General features: G+C 34.3%; 4 protein-coding genes across 5 annotated transcripts in view; 2 read left to right on the top strand and 2 right to left on the bottom strand.

Moving 5' to 3' along the window:
- Positions 1 to 23,726, top strand: part of LOC125831588 (pentatricopeptide repeat-containing protein At5g01110-like) — an 809,602-nt gene that overhangs the window by 49,540 nt on the left and 736,336 nt on the right. The window lies entirely within an intron of this gene.
- Positions 1 to 23,726, bottom strand: part of LOC125831646 (uncharacterized) — an 831,707-nt gene that overhangs the window by 579,128 nt on the left and 228,853 nt on the right. The window lies entirely within an intron of this gene.
- LOC125831637 (uncharacterized) lies at positions 7,761 to 8,392 on the top strand. Its single transcript, XM_049510809.1, has one exon. It carries the CDS (start codon positions 7,762 to 7,764, stop codon positions 8,380 to 8,382), a length of 621 nt encoding a protein of 206 aa, XP_049366766.1. The 5' UTR covers position 7,761; the 3' UTR covers positions 8,383 to 8,392.
- Positions 10,061 to 23,726, bottom strand: part of LOC125831008 (uncharacterized) — a 30,775-nt gene continuing 17,109 nt past the window's right edge. Inside the window, exons 2-7 of the mRNA XM_049510200.1 lie at positions 14,360 to 17,043; positions 13,809 to 14,288; positions 12,130 to 12,630; positions 11,453 to 11,950; positions 10,481 to 10,993; positions 10,061 to 10,309 (exon numbers count right to left, since the gene is read on the bottom strand). Of these exons, the coding sequence (XP_049366157.1) occupies positions 10,061 to 10,309; positions 10,481 to 10,993; positions 11,453 to 11,950; positions 12,130 to 12,630; positions 13,809 to 14,288; positions 14,360 to 17,043 (4,925 nt within the window). The remainder of the gene's footprint in view (positions 10,310 to 10,480; positions 10,994 to 11,452; positions 11,951 to 12,129; positions 12,631 to 13,808; positions 14,289 to 14,359; positions 17,044 to 23,726) is intronic.

Below are 23,726 nucleotides of genomic sequence, written 5' to 3'. Positions count from 1 at the left end.
AAGGGTAAAGTATACATAGACTTTAACACTACCCCATGAAGATATAGAGAATGTTTCTAAAATACCCCCAACTTAAGTGCATCAAACCCAAGCGAAAAAAGAAGAAACGAAAAATAATGCAATGAAAAAAAAAAACATAGTAGTTAAATAAGAAAAATAGTGTGCAATCGACAACGGAAGCAATAACAACAAAAAAATAATGTGGTAATCAAAAACAGAATAAACAACACATGATGATAGACATAAAAGTAAGAACTACAACTAAACGACTAGTACTACGTCAGTGACTAAGAAGCCTAAACACTCCACCTCTAATAACCTTCTACCCTAATGCGCGATCTCTACTGCTTTTATCTAGACCAATGTTTTGATAATATGAACTTGTGTCTTGTCATGTCTAATTACATCTCCCCAATACTATTTTGGCCTACCTTTACCCCTTTGTGTACCCCTTTAACTAGCCTCTCGTACCTCCTCACGGGGGTCTGCATTTCTCCTCTTCACATGTATGAACCATCTTAGTCTCTCTTCCCTCATCTTGTCCGCTACAGAGGCCACACCCACTTAGCTTTCTCCTGAATAACCTCATTTCTAATCATATCGCTCCTAGTATGCCTACACATCCATTTCAACATCCTCCTATTTGCAACATACATCTTTTGAACATGAATTTTTGACTGGTAAGGACTCAACCCATACAACAAAGAAGGTATAACTACCACTATGTAGAAATTACCTTTAAGTTTCGGTGGGATCTTCTTATCACACAGGACTCTAGAGGCAAGCCTCCATTTCATCCATGTTGCCCCTATACGATGTGTGACATTATTTTTTATGTTTCCACTTTCCTAAATTACAAAACCAAGATACTTAAACTTTATCTCTTAGGAATAGTATGTGTGGCAAGCCTCACTTCAACATCTTCTTCATCCACTACAACACGAATTTGCATACCAAATATTCTGTTTTGATCCTACTCAACCTAAGCCCTTTATACTCCAGAGTTTGTTTCTGAATCTCCAATCTATCATTAAATTTATCCCGAGTCTCATTAATTAGAACTTTGTCATCAAAAAATAACATACACCATGAAACCTCCTCTTGAGTAGACCGCATGAAATCATGTCACTAAGACGAACAAAAAAGGGCTAATGATTGATCCTTGTTGTAGGCTCATCTTAACAGAAGTGTCTCGAGTCTCCTCCATCGTTCTGATCGAAGTCTTGACTCCATTGTACATGTCCATTATTGCCCTAATATAGGACATGGGACACCTCTAGCCTCCAAGAACCTCTAGAGGACATTCCTTGGGACTTTTTCATAGGCATTTTCAAGGTCAATGAGCACCACATATATATATTAGTCCCTTTTCTTTTCCCTATATTTCTCTATCAGTCTTCACACAAGATGGATGACTTTAGTAGTCGATCATCCCGACATGAATCTAAATTGATTCTCGAAAATGGATACTCCTCTCTTTACCCTCATCTCCACCACTCTCTTCTAAATTGTTATTGTATGACTTAGCAATTTGATACCCCAGTAATGATTACAATCTTAGATTTCACCCTTATTCGTGTACAATGGAACCATTGTACTCTACCTCCACCTATCCTGCATTTTTTCCGTCTTAAAAATAACAATAAACAACCCAGTTAACCACTCCATACTTTCCTTGTCTGTGATCTTCCAAAATTCCACCGAAATCTCACCGGTTTTGGTCGTTCTTCTCCTCCTCAACCCTAAAACATCTACAATACCCAAAGTTCCGATGATATTTAGAGTGTGTCAAATCAGCTAATACAATGTCTATGTCCCCTTCTTTGTTTAAGAGTTTGTGAAAGTACGTTTTCCATCTTTGCTAAATGGAGGACTCTTCCACCAACACCTTGCCATCTTTATCCTAGAGCTGCTAACCTATTCCTACCCTAGACACCTCCTCTAGTTTGTTCTCTACCGCGAGTCACGATAGCACCAACTAGCTCGGGTGCCTTAGGTTTGGCTTCTCCTGAATGTGTCTCCACTATCAGCGAGAGAAAATAGTGAAAGAGGTAGATACCAATTTGGATTACCAATTACCAATGAGAATTAAGTAATAGCACAAAAGAAAGAATGAGCTGAGTTTTTCTAGTATCCCATATTATTTCGCTAGACTCTACTAGCTAGATATGTTGCGATGAGATTGATGAATCAAATGCTTTAACACTAACTTTGTTATGATCCAAATTATTGTGATTGATATTCACACTAAAAATGTTAAAATTCAGCTAAAACAACAAAACAGTCTGATAATCCAAAATATACGATATTAATCGTCTACTAAATAAAAACAAAACACAAGTAAATCACTTGAAGCAATATAATGATGTGAATGTTTATGTGATGCAATGGCCAATGATCCCATCGATATACAACCCCACCCGCGTAATCATCTCCCATTGAATCGTAGTCAATACTTTCCCATAATCAACCACTCATAACCATTTCCAATCGAATATAAAATATTATTTCCATAGTACCAAATTTTTGGTCCATGATAATGAATATTTATGCATGGTCACAATAAATAAAGAAGTTTCAAATGCAACAAGTATATATATATATATATATATATATAAATGCATTTTCACTACAAATACCATACTACAAGCCATATTACATAGTAGATTTACCTTCAATACTGTCCCCTTAGATCACAATTTCATCAATTAAACATATTACTTTCAACACAACATCCATTTAGTCAAAATAACACCTATGTACGATAATATGCATGAAATCGATTAAAATTCCACAACAATAATTGGGAAATAAAAATAAAATTATTTATTTATTTTGAATGATTATCGATCTAATTAACGAGACTTAAAAAAAATCTTAGTACTTGATGCGGGAAGGATTCATTTCTATTACTATTTATACAAATATATATATGTACAGAAGAAACATTATCTTAATATAAAGGAAGTTTTTTTTTTTCCTGAGCGATTAGGTTGAAAACTTAAATTATGACCATATCAACTTTGTAATTGTAGCAATATGATATAATATAATATCTCAGTTATAAATTACAAGGTAAATCTAATTAAAATACTAATTTATTTGATCTTCCCATTTTTTTCCCATCCATAATCTTATGCAAGAAGGGGATATTCATATTATCAAAATGATCACATCCAAGTTTACTAGCTAGTGAGCATGATGTCTATTATTTTTTATTTTTTATAATTTGGTAAAATTATATGTCTAGGTTTCCTTATTCTGAAAATGACATTTTCCTAGAAAATATATGCAATGGACCTCACACATGAAGACTTATTTCCATCTAAAGGCAACCTCGTCATAAATCAACCCAAATATGATTAAAAGTTATTATTTCCCTGTTTCAAATTATTTATCTTAATTTTTTAGTTTAATTTAAAAAATAATGCTTCTTTCATTTTATTTATCTTATTTTTTTAGTTTATTTTAAAAATAATGCTTCTTTCTCTTTGATCAACTCTTTGATTATAAATTGTAATTTTCAACATGACATATCTAAGATTACAAAATTAAATAGGATATAATTTCGATACATTCTACATATCTTTAATCTGATATCACAAGATTCAATTTTTCTTTTAACTTTTCAAAATTGTATCACATTAAAATTAGATGAGTAAATTATAATGAAGAGAAACGAACGTCTTGAAAAGGCAAGGTCATGTGGACTTGGCCAAAAAGTTTTGGCAGATAAACATCATTATCTGCAATAACTAGTTTTGGATCAACTTGTGGAAATAAGAGTTGGATTTTAGCAACTTGCACATATAATGCTAAAAAATAGCTTTATGAAAACTTTGGCCTAAAAACTAGTGGGACAAGCTCTCTACGTGAAACATAATCAATCACATGTCAATTGACCATCTAAAAAGTTCAATAGTTATTAATAATTTATCTATGTATACATAGGATGCAAATCTAAGCCATGATTCATGAATATGTCGTGTGTATACTTAGTCAATTGAGAACTAATTGAGATCTCCTTCTAATTTTTTATTCCTTAGGTACAAGTTCAAAGTATTGATCTTTGGAATAACTTAAGCTACATTAAAGGTAATTTGTGTAAATATTTATAATTGATATGAAATTTCCATCACTTAAAAGCTACTTCAACGTTTTGATGAGAAATGGGGTACTTTGAGTAGAATTACTTTCCATTATTATCCTTTTACCTTTTTGATTATTTCTAAATTATTCTCTTAGAAAAATATAAAGTAGTTAAGCATCTCAATAAAAAAAAGAAGATAAATATGAAGAAAAAACCCAACAACTTTCTTGAATTTTGATTAATTTACATATTTTGAACTATTAAAAAATCTCAATAATTTACTCAATATAGACTAGAGGGAGTACTATATATATACTAGATTCAATTCAACCCTTTTACTTCCGCTTATTTTCGCATTCAACCCTTTTACTTCCCCTTATTTTCGCATTAAAGTATTAATAATATTGGTATTAATTATGCTAACATTATTTTTATACATTATTTGATTTGATATGTTAGAAATAACAAATCTCACATAACTTCTATAAAAAAATATTTGTTTGCAACAATATCCTCCCACACTTTAGCTTTGGAAAATGAAAAATGTTTTGAGAGAAATTTGAGAGGTATTATGTCACCAATTAATCCAATGCATGTGTAGAAATTCTTTGTTTTACATTACTAATACAAACTAATTGTATAACTAATGCTAAGGTTAGTTATACATAGGTGAAAAGAATATACCAAACAAAGTACTAATAATACACAAGCTATTACATATATTATTATTTTAATAACTTTATCACTACTCTTAAATCAAAACGAATAATAATACATCAAGTTGAAATTGAAGCGCACCCTTAGGAAAGATAAATAATAAATATATATCTAAGTATATACATTCCATCTTCTCAATAGGACACGCCACGATTTTTATAATGTGAAAAATGAAAAACGAGGAAAGTTTAACAATATTTGTCAATATATAGCCGCCTAATCTTTTGTCTTATTTATGTGGAAATTAGCATAGAATTAATTAATTTGCTATTATATGAACTGTTACAAGAAAAATGTTGTATTGGTCATTGATTGAAAGAATGCATGATTTTTTTCTCATCAACACCAACCCTATTCCAACCTTTTTAATAAATAAAGAAGAAAGAAATTTCACACATTAAATTCTCACGTGTCATATATTTTATATAATATAAAATAATAAAAATAGACAAAATGAAAAAGTTTTGCTGTTAATTCTTGATGATTTCCTATACCTTGGACTAATTTATTTGAACTAATTTTTCTTAGTATTTATTGTAACAAGACGTGTCGGTTTGGTTACATTTTTTTAAAAATAAACTATTCAATATAGTTGTACGCTATATTAAAATTCTGATGTACTATGTATTTTTTTTCACTAATATAAAAAGTTAGATTAAAAAATTATACGCTTTCCTTTTGTCAAGTCTGTAGATCAGTCGTCCTATATACCCACTATGCGGTCCTGTATTTATCGTATACATATTATATGTGTAGAATTTATTTTATTTATTTTATTTTTTTTATTTTATGTATCCTTCTAAGTCATGTTTTCTAATTTAGGCTAAATACTGTATTTATGTATCGACTCCAATCCAAATTGAAGAAATATATATATATATATATATATTGAATACCATTGAGTGACACATACTTTTACAGTCTGAAATGTAAGAGATATTAACAAATAAATGTAATTATCAAAAGAAAAGAAGTTTTCAATTATCAAAAGTAATAATTTCCTGTGTAATTTAAAAAGACAAAACTAGTAGATACTAAATAAACAGGACAATAATAATAATAACAATAATAATAATAATAATAATAATATACAACGAATTTTCGGCTGTTAAGAAATTAACGAAAATCAGGTTGCTCATTGTCTTGCTAGAGCATCTGTTTCTATGTCTGATTCGATAGAGTGTGATACGTAACAACCCTTCACCTCTCATTACTGATGTACTGATCTTTTATTTGAATAATAATACATGATAAATAAAACATACTCCACGCGGCATTAGAAATAATAAATATTAATTACAAACATTGACATTAAATTAACATTGTCTCAAAGATGCTCACGGTTTGCATTCGGGGAAGACTCTTGAAAATTAAAATAGTATTCTCTATGTTCTAATTTTATATAGTATCCTTAGCATTTTGAGAATTAAATATTTTTAATTTTGACTGTTTGTTTAAATAATAATTTTTTAATGATACTTTTTTATATTTAAATATTACATAAAAATATTATGATAAGCTACAATAATAAATAGATCATATAAAATGTTGAAAATATACATGACAAGATTGGGGAAAAAAATAAAAATAAAAATCCCCTCTTAGTCTCAAATTTTTTTAAAATGCTATATAATGTGAGGCGTACTTCCATGGTTTATTTTTATCTTTTCATTTTGGACTTCATAAGTTTTTTAAGAAAGAATAATTAATATAAATATTTTATCATAATATTCATATTAATTGATGTGTAATCTTATATCTTGTTAAAAAAGTTTACACTATAAATAATTGAAATTGACGATAAAATATTTTAGAAAATATTTTTCTCTTGATATTAAAAATATAATGAGCAAGTAAAAATAAATGGAGAAAGGAAATAAGAGGGAAAATAATGAATAAGTAACTATTAATATATGTTGACAAAAGATGCTGACATTTAATCAATTTTCAACAATTTCGAGTAAAAACTACACATACTGCGATGTCATTACAAACTAAATACCTACATCTTTCGTTTTAATTTTTGTTTTTTTCTTTTTAATTCATTTTAGAAAGAAGATTTTTTGGCAACTTTTATTGGAGTACATTCTATATAATTCAAAAGTTCATTTTTATTTCTTTAAGTATTGTATCAAATTAAAATCAAATAAATAATTCAATAAAAAATAATAGTAGCCCCTTCATTATTTTTAGTTGTCATGTTGCGTTTTTCGAAAGTCAATTTGACTAATTTTTAAAGTTAAATTAGATTACATTATTTCGATATTTTAAACTAAAAATTTAGATATTAGACAATCTTAGTAGCTTAGTTGGTTGACTACCTGAACTCTCACCTTGTTGGTTAGACTTTGATTCCCCATGTGGTAATTCCCTTCCCCATCCCCCCTCAATTTATTTTTTTTAGATATCTTGAAAATTATACAGAAAGTACTATAAATAGCACTTTTTTGCATATCAACCTAATGAAAAAATATATCATCAAATATTAGTCAAAATTCTTATTGTTTGACTCCAAAAAAAATCATCACAACTAAAAAAATACATTATAAAATATTAGTCAAATTCTTATTGTTTGACTTTAAAAAAATATCACAACTAAAAAGAAACAAACGAGTGTATATATATTTTTAAGTTACTTTTTCCTCAGACACGCAAAATACAAGCTAAATATCAAGGTATTATACAAATCACAATCACAAAATTTAATTTCGATAACTTGACAGCCGACGTTACTGACCAGTGACCACCGACCTACCCCACAAAAGTCATTTTAAAACTTAGCAACAAATTAAAAAATAATACAAAACTCCTTTAATTTGACTCCCTCAAAGTCAACCTTACTTATTTGAATCCTCTATATATATAAACAAAAACAAAACCATTTTCCAAACTCATGAAAAAAAAGCCATTTTAATTTCCTCTTAATTTATCATATCAACCTCCAAAATCCAAAAATGGGGAATGGATGTTACACATCAAATTTATTAACAATCAAGGTTATATTTCACGATGGAACGACGAGGATGGTGACCGGAAAAAAGCTAGCTGGAGAGATAATGTTTGAGTACCCCGATTGCATGGTATGTCATGCGGACTCATTTTTCATTGGTCAACCTATTCCATCGTTAGGTATCGACGATAAGCTAAGGAATAGCGATACGTATTTTGTTCTTCCACTTGATTCCTTCACAAACAAAGTGCTTTCGGCTTCTTCTCTTGCTACCTTAGGTAATAATAATAATAATAATAACAACAACAAAAGAGGTCATGTTAACTTCAAGAACCCTGCTTTTGAATATATAAAGGGATCAAATGGTAGAGTTTTGATTAAAGTCGCACCGGAGTTTATGATCAAGTTACTCCAAAGAGGAAATAAGGAGGAAGAGGAGGATTGTGGATCTAGTAGTTCAAGCCCTAATTTTTTGTGTAGCACACCTGAGTTGAAGAAGCATTACGAACAATTGGTTGGACCAAAAGGGCAAATATGGTCACCTAAATTAGATACTATTTCTGAATATAAGATTAGGTATTCACCTTGTAGATTGATTGGATTGGAATGGAGAGAGAAAGAATAGTGTTTTTTTTTTTGTTGTTAAATTGTGATATAATTAGACTCTTTTATTCCTTTTGTTTTCCTTTTAATTTTAGAATTAAAGGCTGATTTTGCATTAATTCTCAGCAAAATCTCAAAATTGTAACTGTCTCTAAGGCTGTACAAAGCAATATTTATTCATTTATATATATGGTGTTAGTTTTTTCAAAGTGAAATGCACAAAAAAAAAAAAAAAAAAAGGAAAAAGGCCAAAACTTTCCTTTAACTATTTGAAATAGAGCAACTATACCTTTCATCTTTATTTTGATTCAATACTATCCTTCCCGTCTTACTATTGGATGACTTCTGCCCTTCCATTTAACGGAATAAGATGTGGCATTCAATGAGAGGGGTTTTGGGAGTGTGGCAACGAAGGAGAAGAGAGGAAGGGTATGGCGGGGATGGACGAATTTTGGAGGATAAAATGAAGTCTTTTGGAGCGAAATTGTTGTTTGTAGAGTTGATGGTGGAAGTGAAGGGGGGAGATTGGATCATTTAGTGGGTAGGGTGGGTGTGCTTAGGTGGACTTCTACATATATGGCATTATAATTTACATATTGAGTGCCACATTTTATATCGTTAATTCCATATCTTATTCCGTTAATGGAAGGTTAGAAGTGATCCAATAATAAGATGAGAAGGGTAGTTTTGAACCAAAACATAGTTGAAGGGTATATTTGCTCTATATATTTCGAATAGTTGAAGGATAGTTTTTACCCTTTTTCGAAAAAAAAATTAATAACCAAATTAGGCATTAGGAATTTCATTTCTTGTTGACGATACCGGTAGGAAAAATAGAGAATCATCGGTTTCATGTATTGAGTAAAAACAATTAAGACGTGTGATACAGTTGAATCATGACATGTGGAGGTTATTAGGAATTACGTTAAGCATAGTTAGATGAAATGATGTGTGATCGAATCAAACATCTAAGCTTGGATTGGTTTTTCTAGTAGCTAAGACGTTAGAACTTTTGGGAAGTGAAAGTAGAATTCGTGATATCAAAGAGTTGGTTTTGAATGTCAAGGTTTGAAGGTGTATGTATTGTGAAAGGGCTGGATGTATTCTTTAAAACACAAATCAGAAGCTTCAGATTGTGATGAAATAAATGTCTTGCATAAGTCACATAAGAATTTTTATGTGTAATATAAACTAGATGAAAGAATCACAAAAATGTTTTTTCATCGGTTATTGTCTTGAATCCAAAGCATACATGTTAAAAAATTGTCCTTGAATCAAAATCAAACCGAAAAGTTCCTCAACTAATGTGGAATGTTTAACACCCTCCGCACATCAAAGAATTTCTAACTAAAGAAATTACTGATACAAATTAAATACGAATATAATTGTCTCTTTGCAAAAACTGTTGCATGAATTAGAATATAGATCCCACCCCTTTCTCTTGTTACCTCTATCACGCTTGATTAATAAGATATCAAAGGAGCCTGAAAAAAAATGTAATAGGCTGCTACTCTAGACTTCTTCAAGCTCCACCTCTTCATTCATAATATCAACAAACATCGCTATAGGTATCAGGTGATATTCGAGCTAACTTCAACCATTTCATCGAATACTTATTACCTTCCTAGCTAGCTTCGGATTCATAGACATCACTATCTTCTGCTATGACTTGGTTTGGCTTCGTTGCCATCACCCCAAAATCAAGCTGGTTCACCCTTTCGAGACTCAGTAGCTTCAGATCCGTCTTCATCAGCAGCTTCAGATTCATCGCCATAGTTAGCTTCAGATTCATCGTCATCACTAGCTTCAGATTCATCACCATTACTTGCTTTAGATTTTTTGCCATCAGTAGCTTTAGATTCGTCGCCATCTTTAGCTTCAGATTGGTAGCCATCGGTAGTGCCTTGTCCTGCCTTTTGTTCCCGGGATCGAGCAGAGAAGAGAGATGACTAGCTCAGTAAATAAAATATTTATTTGGGAAGTAAAAGAAAGTTGCTTCAAGTGACAAACATAAATAACAATCTTAATATTGTTATCACTATTAAGTAGTGGAGTACTAGTTAAGACGGAAAGAGAGCGCTAGAGTTAATTAGTTATACAACTAGAAGAACAAGACAAACCTTAGAATTGAACTTCTGTTGTGTCCATTTATTCAAATCATCAACTTTCACCTCATCATCATGGTTCACCCATTTGAGAATCGGTGTACTCACAGATATTTCCTGTTGTACAAACGTCTTCATTTCAGGGCAATCATCAATCTTCACTTCTCTAAGAAATGGAAATTTAAGAGCATGCTCCGTCAGAAAGAAATGCCTCAGCTTAGGTAGCCTTCCAAGCTGCAGTTCTTCCAATCGGGGAAATACGGGCTCATTAGTCATAATTGTTTTTCCTTGTTGTTCTTCTAGTGTGATCACTTCTTCCATTGATTGGCAGCCTGCTATATTTAGTATTCTGAGATTCAAAACACCTCTGGCCACTGATGGAGACATCAAGTTTCTCAATTTTCCACAATTCCTTACTGCCAATATTACAAGTTTGCTGAAGTAGGCAGTTGGAAGTTGGTAAGAGCATAGAACAGTTATGCTGTTAGCCCAATGGATAGTTAGATCTTCAAGGCTGTGACAAGAAACCTGCGAACGTTGAAGGGATGAAGTAGAATGACATAGAATGCAAGATAACATGAGAAAATAAATGAACATATTAGCTGTTACATATAATGAAAGAAGAATTTAGAATGAGAAGTAGATTCAAAATTTGAAATTTATAGGTATCTCCAATGTCATCAAGTTAATATACAATAATAATCGCATTCGCAATCACGGAGTCTCTAGATATAACTAATACAGATAAAAAGTCTCTGCGCAAAAGCTATTAGGTTCATCTGAACCCTTGGATTACAATACTGTAGATTCACCTATGTTTGTTACCTCCGTCAACATAGATAGATATCAGGTGACAAATAACTATCTGAAGATTACTACTACTATTTGCTTGTTAAAACGCTAAGAGAGCAGTATACCAGGGCTTTATTAATGCATGACACAAATATATATAGTAATCAATAATACTGCTAGCGGCACAAGACAAACCTTAGAATTGAACATCGCTCTATTGAGATCATCTAGTTTCACCTCATTGTCATTGTTCACCCTTTTGAGACACAGTGTACTCAAAGATCCCTGTTGGACAAACGTCTTCATGTCAGGGCAGTCATGAATCCTCACTACTCTTAGAAATGGAAATTCAAGAGCATGTTTTGTCAGAAAGAAATGCCCCAGCTTAGGCAGTCCTTTAAGCTCCAGATCTTCCAACAGTGGAAATAAAAACTCGTTAGTCATTTCTTCTCCTTGTTGTTCCTCTTCTGTGATCGCTTCTTCCATTGATTGGCAGTCTTTTATCTCTAGTATTCGGAGATTCAAAGCACCTCTGGCCACTGACGGAGACATCAAGTTTCTCAATTTAGCACAATTCGATACATACAATTTTTCAAGTTTGCTAAGGTAGGCAGTAGGAAGTTTGTGAGAGCATAGAGCACTTATGCTTTCAGCCCTGTCGAGTTCTAGCTCTTCCAGGCTGGGACAAGAAACCTGCAAATGATGAAGGACAACTTGTATTTTATGTAAGGGATGAAAATTCAAAATAGCTTAAAGTACAAAATAAAAAATGAACCGAACAGAAATAACTATCCAAAGATTACTATTACTATTAACTAGTTAAAATGGAAAGAGAATAATAATTAGCTATATAGTAGCGGCACGAGACAAACCTTAGAATTGAACATCACTTTATTGAGATCAACTACTTTCACCTCATCATCATTGTTTACACTTTCGAGACTTGGGGTACTCACTGATCCCTGTTGGACAAAAGTCTTCATTTCAGGGCAGTCATGAATACACACTACTCTGAGAAATGGAAATTCAAGAGCACGCTTGGCGAGAAAGAAATGCCTCAGCTTTGGTAGCCTTTGAAGCTTCAGCTCTTCCAACAGGGGAAATAAGGGCTCATTAGTCATGATTTCTTCTTCTTCTTGTTCCTCTTCTGTGATCGCTTCTTCCATTGATCGGCAGTCATTTATCTCTAGTATTCGGAGATTCAAAACACCTCTGGCCACTGACGGAGACATCAAGTTTCTCAATTTAGCACACTCCTTTACATTCAATATTTCAAGTTTGCTGAAGTGGGCAGTTGGAAGTTGGTAAGAGCAGAGATCACTTATGCTGTTAGCTCCATTGATATATAGCTCTTCCAGGCTGGGAAAAGAAACCTGCAAACGTACGTTGAAGGGATGAAGAAAAGCAGTAAAGACAGTATTGTAGAGTTTGATATGAAAATTGTAAAGATTTGACCTAAATCAACCCCAAAAGCTAGCTCAAGAGGGGAGGATTGACCAAGTACACATATGCAGACCACCATTCCATTTTCCAACCTATGTGGGACTCTAACATCCCCTTCACATCCAGGCCCAACTGGAATGTGGAGCGAGAGCTAGCTCAGGCTCTAATACAATGTAACAGACAAGGTATGAAGAATCTATGTTACTCGGTCTCTTCAAAAATGTCGATGGGTACATGTTGGATACTCCAAAAGTAGTGCATTTTGGAGAATCCAACACTGGTGCGGCAACAATTTTGGAGAGTCTGAGCAACAAAGTGGAGAATAACTTGATATCTCATTTCAAGAGGAAAGCAATATAACTACATGTACATGAGGTGCTAGATAAGAAAAAAAAATGTTATTATGTACATTCCTAGTGGAGAATTCACTTGACATTACTATATTATTTTAGATCCCATTATTTTAATTAAATTCACCTATTTTTTTGTGAATGTTGATATATGAAAAATATTTGTAGAAAATAAATCTACTACTAATTTTAGGATTACTAAATATTTAATTAGAATTGAATATGATTTTAACATGCTTGTTATAAACTAAAGAGGTATTAATTGGTAGTTCCAATAACTTTCACATTATGAAGCAGAAGATGAATAGTTTTGTTCTATTTTATAACTCAACACAAACTTTATTAAATATAAATATATCAAGTGTCTTGTCTATTATGATCGATATTGATTTAAGTAGATAGTCAATGAATTAATTAAATATGCTATTAATTGTTGTACAACTGAATGGAAACATATTGTTGTTGGCATGTTAGGGTGAATCAAGTGCTTATATAATGCAGATATCTAGCATAATATTTTGTCACATAGTGTCCATTTCACTCTATAAAGAAAATTAAACATGAATGAAACCAATTCAAAGTTATTTCTATAATGGATCAACTTCCTTTGTTTTGGTAACCACAAATATATTTTAAAGTGATATAACTTTTTCGATTCATTATTTTGTAATACAAACTTTAAGTAAAAAATAGAGATCAACGTGCAATGCACGTTCCCAGAAACTAGTTAGTTATACAACTAGAGGCACAAGACAAACCTTAGAATTGAACATCACTTTATTGTTCACCTCATCGTCATTGTTCACCCTTTCGAGACTCACAAATCCTTGTTGGACAAACGTCTCCATTTCACGGCAGTCATGAATAGTCACTTCTCTGAGAAATGGAAATTCAAGAGCATGCTTCGTCACAAAGAAATGCCCAAGCCATGGCAAACTTTGAAGCCTCAATTCTTGCAACAGGGGAAATAAGGGCTCATTAGTCATGATTTCTTCTCCTTGTTGTTCCTCTTCTGTGATCACTTCTTCCATTGATTGACAACCATCTATCTTTAGTATTCGGAGATTGAAAACACCTCTAGCCACTGATGGAGACATCATGTTTCTCAATTTTCCACAATTTGATACATACAATGATTCAAGTTTGCTGAAGTAGGCTGTTGGAAGTTGCTGAGAGCATAGAGCACTTATGCTATTAGCTCCATCGATAGATAGCTCTTCCAGACTGAGACAAGAAACCTGCAAATTTATAAATTAGTTATCATTTTTTTTGTTGAAATGATAGGTCACATAGAGCAGTAGAAGAAGACCTTTTCATCAAAAAGAGGATTTGAGTGAGTGATGGAGTTGTTGGTTGTAGGTAAGAAATTTTGAAACTCTGGTAACTCAAAGAAGCTCATTTCCCGTAACCGAGGGAACTCAATGCCCTCAACACAGTCACTGCAAAAGTGAGTGAGGCATTCCAGAGAATGAAGGTCCAATTCATATAAATTGGGGAACTTGATTACTTCACGAGTCCTCCGAGAGATCTCCTCTTCCTCATCATTAGGGCAAACTACTGTCCAACTCCCTCCAGCCAAGGGCACACAAAAAACATTCTGTAGACCGCGACAACGGCTTACCTCCAGTCTTTCGAGTTCAGGGAATGGAATATTATTCTGACAGTGGATCTTTAATAAATGTGTCAATGAATCACAATCATCCAGGAGAAGATATTTCACGTTCTGAAATTCATTCAGCTGCAACTCTGCCAGCACATTCTTGGAGCCCTCTCCAGTTGAATGTACAAGTTCGCTCTTCCTAAGCTTGTGGCAGATCCAATCACCCAATGGGGTGGTCTCAGTGACCTCTAAAGAAATATTCTTGTCGTAATCATCTATGGTTGAAGTCGTTTTGTAAGCTCTACCCAATGTAAGAGCGTACCGTGTCAACTTGGAGGAAAGGCCCAAGTTATTGTAGATCACATCTCCGGAACATTTACTTAATGTCAGTGCAGTCAATCTCGATAAGGATTCCAGCTCTCTTAAGGTGGAGTAACTAAAATGTTCTACTCCCACCATATGTAGTTCCTCCAATCGTACGAGTCTTGATAAGACACCTGGTGAAATCCTTTCAAGTTCTACTTGCTTATAATTCCGCAGCTCTAAGATAATTAGATTGGTTAATTTTCCTATCTCCACCGGCAACTCCTCTAACTGAGAATCTTTGATGCTGAGAATTTCTAAAGTGACAAGTTCCCCAATAACGGATATGTCATCCAACCTTAATTTACTCAGACACAGCGTCCTCAGACTTGACAACCTCTGAATGGATCCTGGGAGAGGCCAAATGGACTCCTTATATCTGTCTCCCCTCATGCTTAATACATTGAGTTTACTCATGCCATCAAAAAAATCGTCCTGTAATTTGAATGGCTTTTCAAAACAGAGTTTTAACATTAGAAGCTTCAGTTTTGGGCAAACGATTGGTCTAGGAAGCTCAGCAAATTTATTTGCAACAATTGACATGTGACTGAAATGCTCATAAGAAATTCTTCTTGGGAACTCTTCCGAGTTCACATTATGACTTACCATAAAGATATGCTCTCCTTCAGACGCAATATATATAGCCACATCACGGACCACATCATGCATTTTGACATAATTTTTGTCCGAACCTTGGGATAACAAGAAGCAACCTTTCAGTGTTTCTAACAGAAGACACACTCTATTTCTTGCATGTTCTAAATTTTCGATTTCCGAAAAGTTGCCAAGCCTCATTACATACCTAAGTAATTCTTCAGTCCAAATATCACTATCTTCCTCGAACAAAGAACAAAGCAAAAAGAGGTACTTGGCTTCATCACTTTCCAAGTGATCATAGCTTAGCCTCAGAATTTTATACACCTTTGTGTGCACTCCAGGGATATTTCTTGTTTTTGCATCACGTAATTGTTTTAGGGCATCCTCCCATGAAGGCTTGGTTTTATGCTTTAGTGCTCCTGCAACTGTAATAATTGCAAGCGGCAACCCCTTGCATTCTTTGGCAACATCTTTTGCTATGTCAAGGAGAGAAGGATGATCAACTAAATTACCGGCTTTCTGCCTAAAAAGAATCCATGCTTCATTTTCAAGTAAGGTTCCAACTTCCATGAACTTCTGAGCTTCCATAGCTTCACAAACATCTCTCAGACGCGTAGTCAATGTCACTTTGCACCGATGGTTGTGGTTGCTACCCCTGGGAATTCCAAGTTTCTCTAGATCATGAAGAGCCTCCCAAACATCATCCAAGATTATAAGAACGCGACTGTTCTGATCCTTTAACCTTGAACGCAGCCGATCTCCACGACTCCACAAATTATCCCCTTCTAGTGTCAGCCCGACTTCTCTTGCGATCTCACCCTGAATTCTTTTGAAGTCTGGTTGTTGACTGACAGTTACCATGACAACATCATCAAACAACCTTTCTTGTTTCGCCCTTGCTCTTATTTTCTCAGCCAGTGTTGTCTTACCAACACCACCCATACCACATATCCCAATCATGTTGACCCCATCATCTCTCAAAGCTGCCATGACCTCTTCCTCTTGCAATTTTCTGGAGTCAAATTCTTCAGTACTGTTACTAGAAATAGCTTCAATTTCTACGACAGGATAGCAGAAATCATCATGCTTGTTACCTTCATTACGAAGTTCAATCATCTCCAGGGTAATTTTCTTGGCTCTCTTGCTCAGCGAGTAACGTGACTTCAAGTTTGGACACCAACCATATCTTTCAACCTCAATTCTACCTCGTTGCATCACAGCTGCCACATCTGCAGTAGTGATATCAACACTAGTTAACCAAGCCTCAACATTGGGTGAAATGACTTGTAAGTTTCTCCGGGCAGCCTCTGCTCTTTCCTCCACGCCGTGTCTGATATTCTCCAGCTTCTGAGATTCTTCATCCAGAGATGTGATGTTGCTCTTGTAGTAATAGAAATACCCAATCCCTCGCGCAACTGGCTGGATCAAGCAATCTGTGATCATTTTCACAAAAATAGATAAGAATTCCATATCTGATCAATTAATTCTTCACTGGCTAGTGTAATAAAGAAAAGCAACCAAAGTTGTTTTTTCTGTTTTGCTTCAATTCTATGAAAAAGGCTAATAACTTCAGGGCCCAGTCAAGACTTTTCTTCCCCTCTCTTTTAGCCCAATAATTCAGCAAGTATATCTAGAACAGGATGAATATTAATAGTAGCTTGGCTCCATTTAATATCAATTAAATATGATTCTATGCGTTCAAATTCACTTAATTTTTAAAAATTTATCTATACAAGTCACAAACTTGCAATTCAATTCAACATTCATATGTTTACCTCCATATTCTCCCTTCTCTTTTAGAAGAGATAAATACTTCCTTTGTTTCAATTTGGTTGTCCTGGTTTGACTTGGTATAAAGTAAAATTTTGTGATATTAAAATTAAAGAATATGCAGATCTTGTGGCCTTAAACATATCATGTGAAAATTAGAATTAAAAAAGTTATCAAAAAAGGATGAAGCCATTTTTTAAAAACAGACTAAAAAAGAAAATAAGACAAGCAAATTGAAATCGGGAGAGTAACAAATAACCAAGAAAAAAATGAAAGAAATGTATGGCTGTCAAACTGACCTTGCAATATTTGTTTAGCCTAAAATTTATTTTCTGTTAATGCTCTCTTGAAAAGTTCTTTTAATAACTGGTTATGCAATTAAAAAAAAAGTGGTGTAAATCTTAATGAAATAATGATAATAATATTATTGTGTAATGATGTGAAATAAATTGAATGATGCTCAAAAATACTTGAGGTACTACTTCATTATTACTCTCACCCACCCATCCAACATCCTGTCGCCTCTTAATTGTTTTGAAATGATGAATGATAACTAAGTAATACCTTTTGAAACTAGCCAAATTGCGTGAAAGCACGCACAAACACCACAATTATAAGAAATATATAACTGACAACACAATTGCACAATGGGAAAAAAATAAATAAATAAATTAGAAGGTAGTTGTTGACAACACAAGACTATTGTATAGAGGGCAATAGTCTACTTGGTTCATCCACCTAATAAATTTGTATTTGTTACATAATGTATGTAGACACATTTGGGTGTAGTGTACATAGCTTAGGAAATATGTAGGGATATTATAGAATATATCCTGGATCTTTTCCTATTTAGTTTCCTTAATTAAAGCTCAATGTATTTGTATATATTCATCTTACGTAACCGAATAATACACAAGTTATTGTCCAAACATTAGCTATTACATTGTATCAGAGCCATGGTAGATCTGTTGCTGGTGTTAATCGGAATATTTGTCGGAGGCACTTCTGGGCATTTGCGAGTTGGGTTTAAATGGTCACCTTCTACCTAGGGTGGATTGTCTTCCCAGATTAGCAGAAATTCAGATTGTTTTCTATGGTCGGTGAGGAAGAAAGGGAGCCTCACGCACCGGTAATAGATTTTTCGGTGATCTTCTGAGGTGGCACGTGTGGGCACGTTCATTGTCAGAAATAGATCTGATTGCTTTTTCGGGTTTATCTCAGCATTTTCAATCAGGACTTGATAATATCTGGTTCGAACAATCTCGATTTGTGAGAGCTTTGTTGGTTGCAGACTTGGCTCAGGTTCTTTATTTTCCATCAGTTGATTTACTCTGTTATTTGGCTGCTTGATAACATTGGTTGGAAGCTTCTGCTTCGTCTTTGATTGTTTGTTAAGAGTTGGGTGTCAAATTTTTTCTCCTTCTCAACTCCTCAATCTTGTTTTCACATTGAATTTATCAAGTGGGTGGACTAGTATGCTTTCAAATTTCATAGTTAAGCAAAGTGATTATTTTTTCTTGGCCTGGGTTCAATCTATTGGTTATTGAGTTGTTGGTGGTCCAACTTGATTCATTTAAAGATATTAATATCATTTAGTTGGAAAATGACTCAAACAATTAATCTTGTCAAATATTATCACGCCCCGAAGTTATCCCAGGGCGTAAACACGGGACCTAGGATCACGAGTGACTCCAAACTAACCCTGTTGGCATATCATAAACATACTTAAAGATTTTCAACATAAAAGTCATATTGTGCAGAAGCTAGAACCATATCAGAAAATGAAATGATGGGAATACCCATTCTAAGTCTGAATCTATATAACTGAGTTTAATGACAACGGAAAGATCAAGCTCAACTAAAATTGAATCTAAACTATGTCTGAATAAGCCTCTAACTGACTAGAGATGCTGAGACATGTCCCCAGCTAACTCTAGCAAAACTGAAACTAAAAGACTGAAAATGAAAAGATAACATGTCACTCGTCCTCAAAGAATGAGGACTCACCAGTAATGCTGCTGAACTGGAGATCGGGAACCGATTTATACGTGATCTGAATGCTGAGGACCTGAACCTACATTATGAGAAGATGTAGCGCAGAGTATGTGTCAGTACTTGAAAGGTACTGAGCATGCATGATAGAATAAAGCTGAATAAAACATATAACTGAACAAGGCGATTAAAGTAGTGATATAAACTGAACATGATAAATATGCTAAACATGCTGAATATGAACTAACTGAATGTAGTGATCAAGTTTATAATATACTAAAACTAAAGACTGAACTGTAACTGATAACCTGGCCAATACACTAGAATCTGACTGTGAGAGATACTAATTACTGACATAAAACAACATGAGCTAAATGTGGAGTCTGATGTATACGCCCCATCGAGAGGACCCAATATACCTTGTCAAGGGTATAGAGGCATGGCTGACGTGATCACTAAGTATAATGCCCATAGAGGGGGCTTAACCTACGGGAGCACGTAGTTCTTGGACTATGAGGGTGACTGACCCTAGTCCAACTCGGTATTAAGTCTACTCCCAATTGAATGTATAATACTACAACATCACTAAAATAACTGGATAGCTCAAATACTGACATGCTAACTAAAAATGCAGCATTAATGTACTGATAATGAAACATTCTTAACTGGAGCATATATATCTGTATAAACTGACCTAGCAAGTGTAACTCATGAACTAAACTAATCTACACCACTAGGGTTCTGAATATCACGCAAGGAATGAAACAACAATATGGAAATCTGATTTGGATAATTCTAACAGCTAATATCCAACAATTTCTAACATTCAAGAAAACCCTAGGTCTAGATAATATGAAGGGAATCAAGAATTAGACTGAATTTTAGGGACCTAATGGGTGAAAAGAACCCACTAGTGAAATCCCACATACTTGGTGATGAATTCCACGGAAAAATCTTTCGATTTTAGGGCTGAAAATAACGAGAACTTGCTGCGTTCTTGGAAGGGTTTGGGTCGCCTCTTTTCTCCTCTCTTCGTTCTAAGTTTAAGAATTTTGGAGAATTAATTGACTTAGGTAAGTTCTAGTTAAGTTACTTGGCTAAACCTGACCAAAACTACATAGTTTAGGGGTTAAACGACGTAGTTTAGAGGTCCAACACATAGGGAAAAGACCAAACGACCCCTGAATTAAAAGTTGTCGGAGGTCATCGACGGACCAGACCGACGGACCGTGGATGGTCCAACGGTCCATTTTGGTCGGCTGTAGAATGGCGACTGGGAGCTGGAAACTGGGGGGGCCAGAACCACGGACCTAGACCATAGACTGTGGTCCCATCTACGGTCCGTGAGTCCTGCCGTTGGTCGAGTCTTGATGAATTTCTCTTGGGGTTCTGGGATGGGGTTGCATGTGGTCAATCCACACACCCCACCTATGGTCCGTGGGTGGCGACGGTGGATTGCACTTGCAACTTCTGAAAATTTGCTGTTAGGTCTGTTTTCGGATATGGGGTGTTATAAATATTATCATTATTTAGTTGGAAAGTGACTCAAATAACTAATCTTGTCATTACATCTGGTCAATCATCTTATCAAACAATTTTGGTTTCTATGGAGAAGTTTAATAAGTTCTTGAAGTATCAGAATCAATAAATGAATCTATTTCAAAAATCAACTATTGTTATCATTTAGTTGGAAAATGACTAAAATAGCTGATCTTGTCATTACATCTGGTCAATCATCTTATCAAACAATTTTGGTTTCTATGGAGAAGTTAAATAAGTTCTTGAAGTAACATAAATCAATAAATGAATCTATTCCAGTTAATATAGAGTCAAGTAAAACATGTATTGTCTCCTCTTCAAATAAGTGGGTTATTGGTACGGGTACCACTGATCATATGACCGGTAATCCTAATGTATTTTCTAGCTTACAATCACACAAAATACTTTCTCCCGTTAAGGTAGCTAATAGTTCAACTTGTAACATTGTCGGATCTGGAATTGTTAAACCAACCTCTTCTATGACTTTGTCATCTATATTGAGTTTACCAAAATTAGACTTTAATTTGATATCTATGTAACACCCTAGAGAATTTTCGAACTAAGACTCGAGCCGTCCTTTATGTGGAGTGAGATTTTACCGAGGAATAAAATTTCTTGAGTGTTAAGTTAAGATCCCTAGATGTAGCACATTGAGTTCCAAGAAGAGTTGAATTGGAAATAGTCATTTTGGAAAGAATCTGGAAAATTTGGCTATGGAAAAAAAGTGAGTTTTTGGTCAACTTTGAGCAGTCGTAACTCCTAGCTCAGAATGATTTAGGCGAATTTCCAGTTATTTCTGGAAAGCCCTTGGAATGATCTTTCCAACGCCGCCGAGTTTGCTTGATTCTGAGTTCGTATGAGTGAGTTATGCCCTTTGGAAGTTGGGCTGTCGGCACAGTCGCACAGTCGCACAGTGCAGTTTGTTTAGTCCGAAAATTTTAAGGGTATTTTGGTCTTTTCCCTAATAATTTCTTTGGGTTATATTGAGGTGTTAGACTGATGTTTGGATCATTTTTGTCCCATTTTAAAGAGTGAGAGTAAGAGTGAGAGTTAGGGCTTGGAAGATAAGAGAGAAAGAAGAGGAAAAGAAGAGGAGAAAGAGAAGAAGAAGCTAAGGATCGTCGTGGATTTTCGTCGGGGGTGATCCCTAATCAGGTATGTGAGTCTTTAGTGTGGGTTTATCCTTCCCCCCCACATACCAAGCTCGTTTTTATGATTTGAGAAGAGATTGGATTTGTTGTTGAAGTTGTTGAAGTTGTTAGTTGTTGTTGATGTTGTTAGTTGTGTTGTTGAAGTTATTGTTGGTTGTGGGACAGGATTGGGCTGTGTATTTGAGTTGTGATCTATTGTATGTTGAGAGATTGATGATCCTTAGTGTTGGTTGGTTCATACCCCCACACACCAACTCGTTTTCAATTCCAAGAGAAGATTTATTGGTTGTTGAAGTTGTAGTGGTGTTGTGTTGAAGTTCTTGCTGATTTAGTACAGATTTCTGGCTGTGATTTTTGAGTTGAATCTATTGTATAATAAGGGTCTTTATGATTCTAAGTATTGCTGCTGAAACCTTGAGGTTGAGAGGGTTTAGAATTGGAAAGAAACAAGGGGAAAAAGAAGGATTTTTGGGGAAAAAGGGGCTGGGCTGTCGCACCTCTCCTAGTGCCAAGGACACCAATCCTTCCCTTTCATTTACCATTTTTTTCATACATGTTCCTAGGTATTATACCTATGTTTCCTAGTTGTTTCCAACACTCCAAGGTACTTCTAAAAGTCAAGAACTCATCCGTAACATGTGATCAATCCAAATTTCAAATTCAAGTGAAGTTAGTTTCCAATTCAAGTGAAGTTAGATTCCAATTCAAGTGAAGTTAGTTTCTAATTCAAGTGAAGTTAGATTCCAATTCAAGTGAAGTTAGTTTCCAATTCAAGTGAAGTTAGTTTCTAATTCAAGTGAAGTTAGATTCCAATTCAAGTGAAGTTAGTTTCCAATTCAAGTGAAGTTAGTTTCCAATTCAAGTGAAGTTAGATTCCAATTCAAGTGAAGTTAGTTTCCAATTCAAGTGAAGTTAGATTCCAATTCAAGTGAAGTTAGTTTCCAAGTCAAGTGAAGTTAGTTTCCAAGTCAAGTGAAGTTAGAAGTTAAGCTTAGAGAAGTTAAGTAAGTCAAAGCAAGTCTTCAAACTTTTCACAAGTCTTCATTGAACGTTTTAACTTCATTCTAAGGCTTAAGTTCCAAGTTAGTATAGAGTTCCAAGTTAAGTATAGAGTTTCAAGTCGAGTGAAAAGTATTGAGTTTCAAGTCAAGTCAAAAGTTAAGAGTTTCATGTTAAGTTAAGAATTTCACATCAAGCCAAGAGTTCAAGTAAAGTAAATAGTAAAGAGTTGAGTTCATTTTCTCAAAGTTATTAGGGAACTATGTATTCCCAAAGAAGTTTTAAAGAAATGTTTTTACATTTAAACAAGGTTGGAAACTGAGATTTCCAAAAGAGCCTTCGGGCTAGTTTTTGAGTAATTATCTCATATCAGCAGGAATAAATATGTTTTAAAAACATAAGAGCCAGTACATTTTTGGGAGTAGTATTGAGCACCGAATTGGGGGAGTGTTCAAAGAACCCATAGCCCCCATAGAACCATGTTAGCCACCATGGGTAGAAAAGGATCATACTTTTTAGATGAATCCTTTTCAGATTAGACTAGTGGATCCATTAGGCAGTTCAGGTCTTATACCTTTGGCCGGGTATAAGATGCTCTGGCAGCGTGAGGTCGATCGCTGTATCATCACTATAGCTCTTATGTGATGGTTGTCGGTTAGAGAAAC

The sequence above is a fragment of the Solanum verrucosum genome, unplaced genomic scaffold, assembly GCF_900185275.1.
Source record: "Solanum verrucosum unplaced genomic scaffold, falcon-dt-bn FXZP01000049.1, whole genome shotgun sequence".
Classification (NCBI taxonomy): Eukaryota; Viridiplantae; Streptophyta; class Magnoliopsida; order Solanales; family Solanaceae; genus Solanum; species Solanum verrucosum.
Note: the sequence above shows the minus strand (reverse complement) of the source record. Positions and strands in the feature narration are given on the sequence as shown.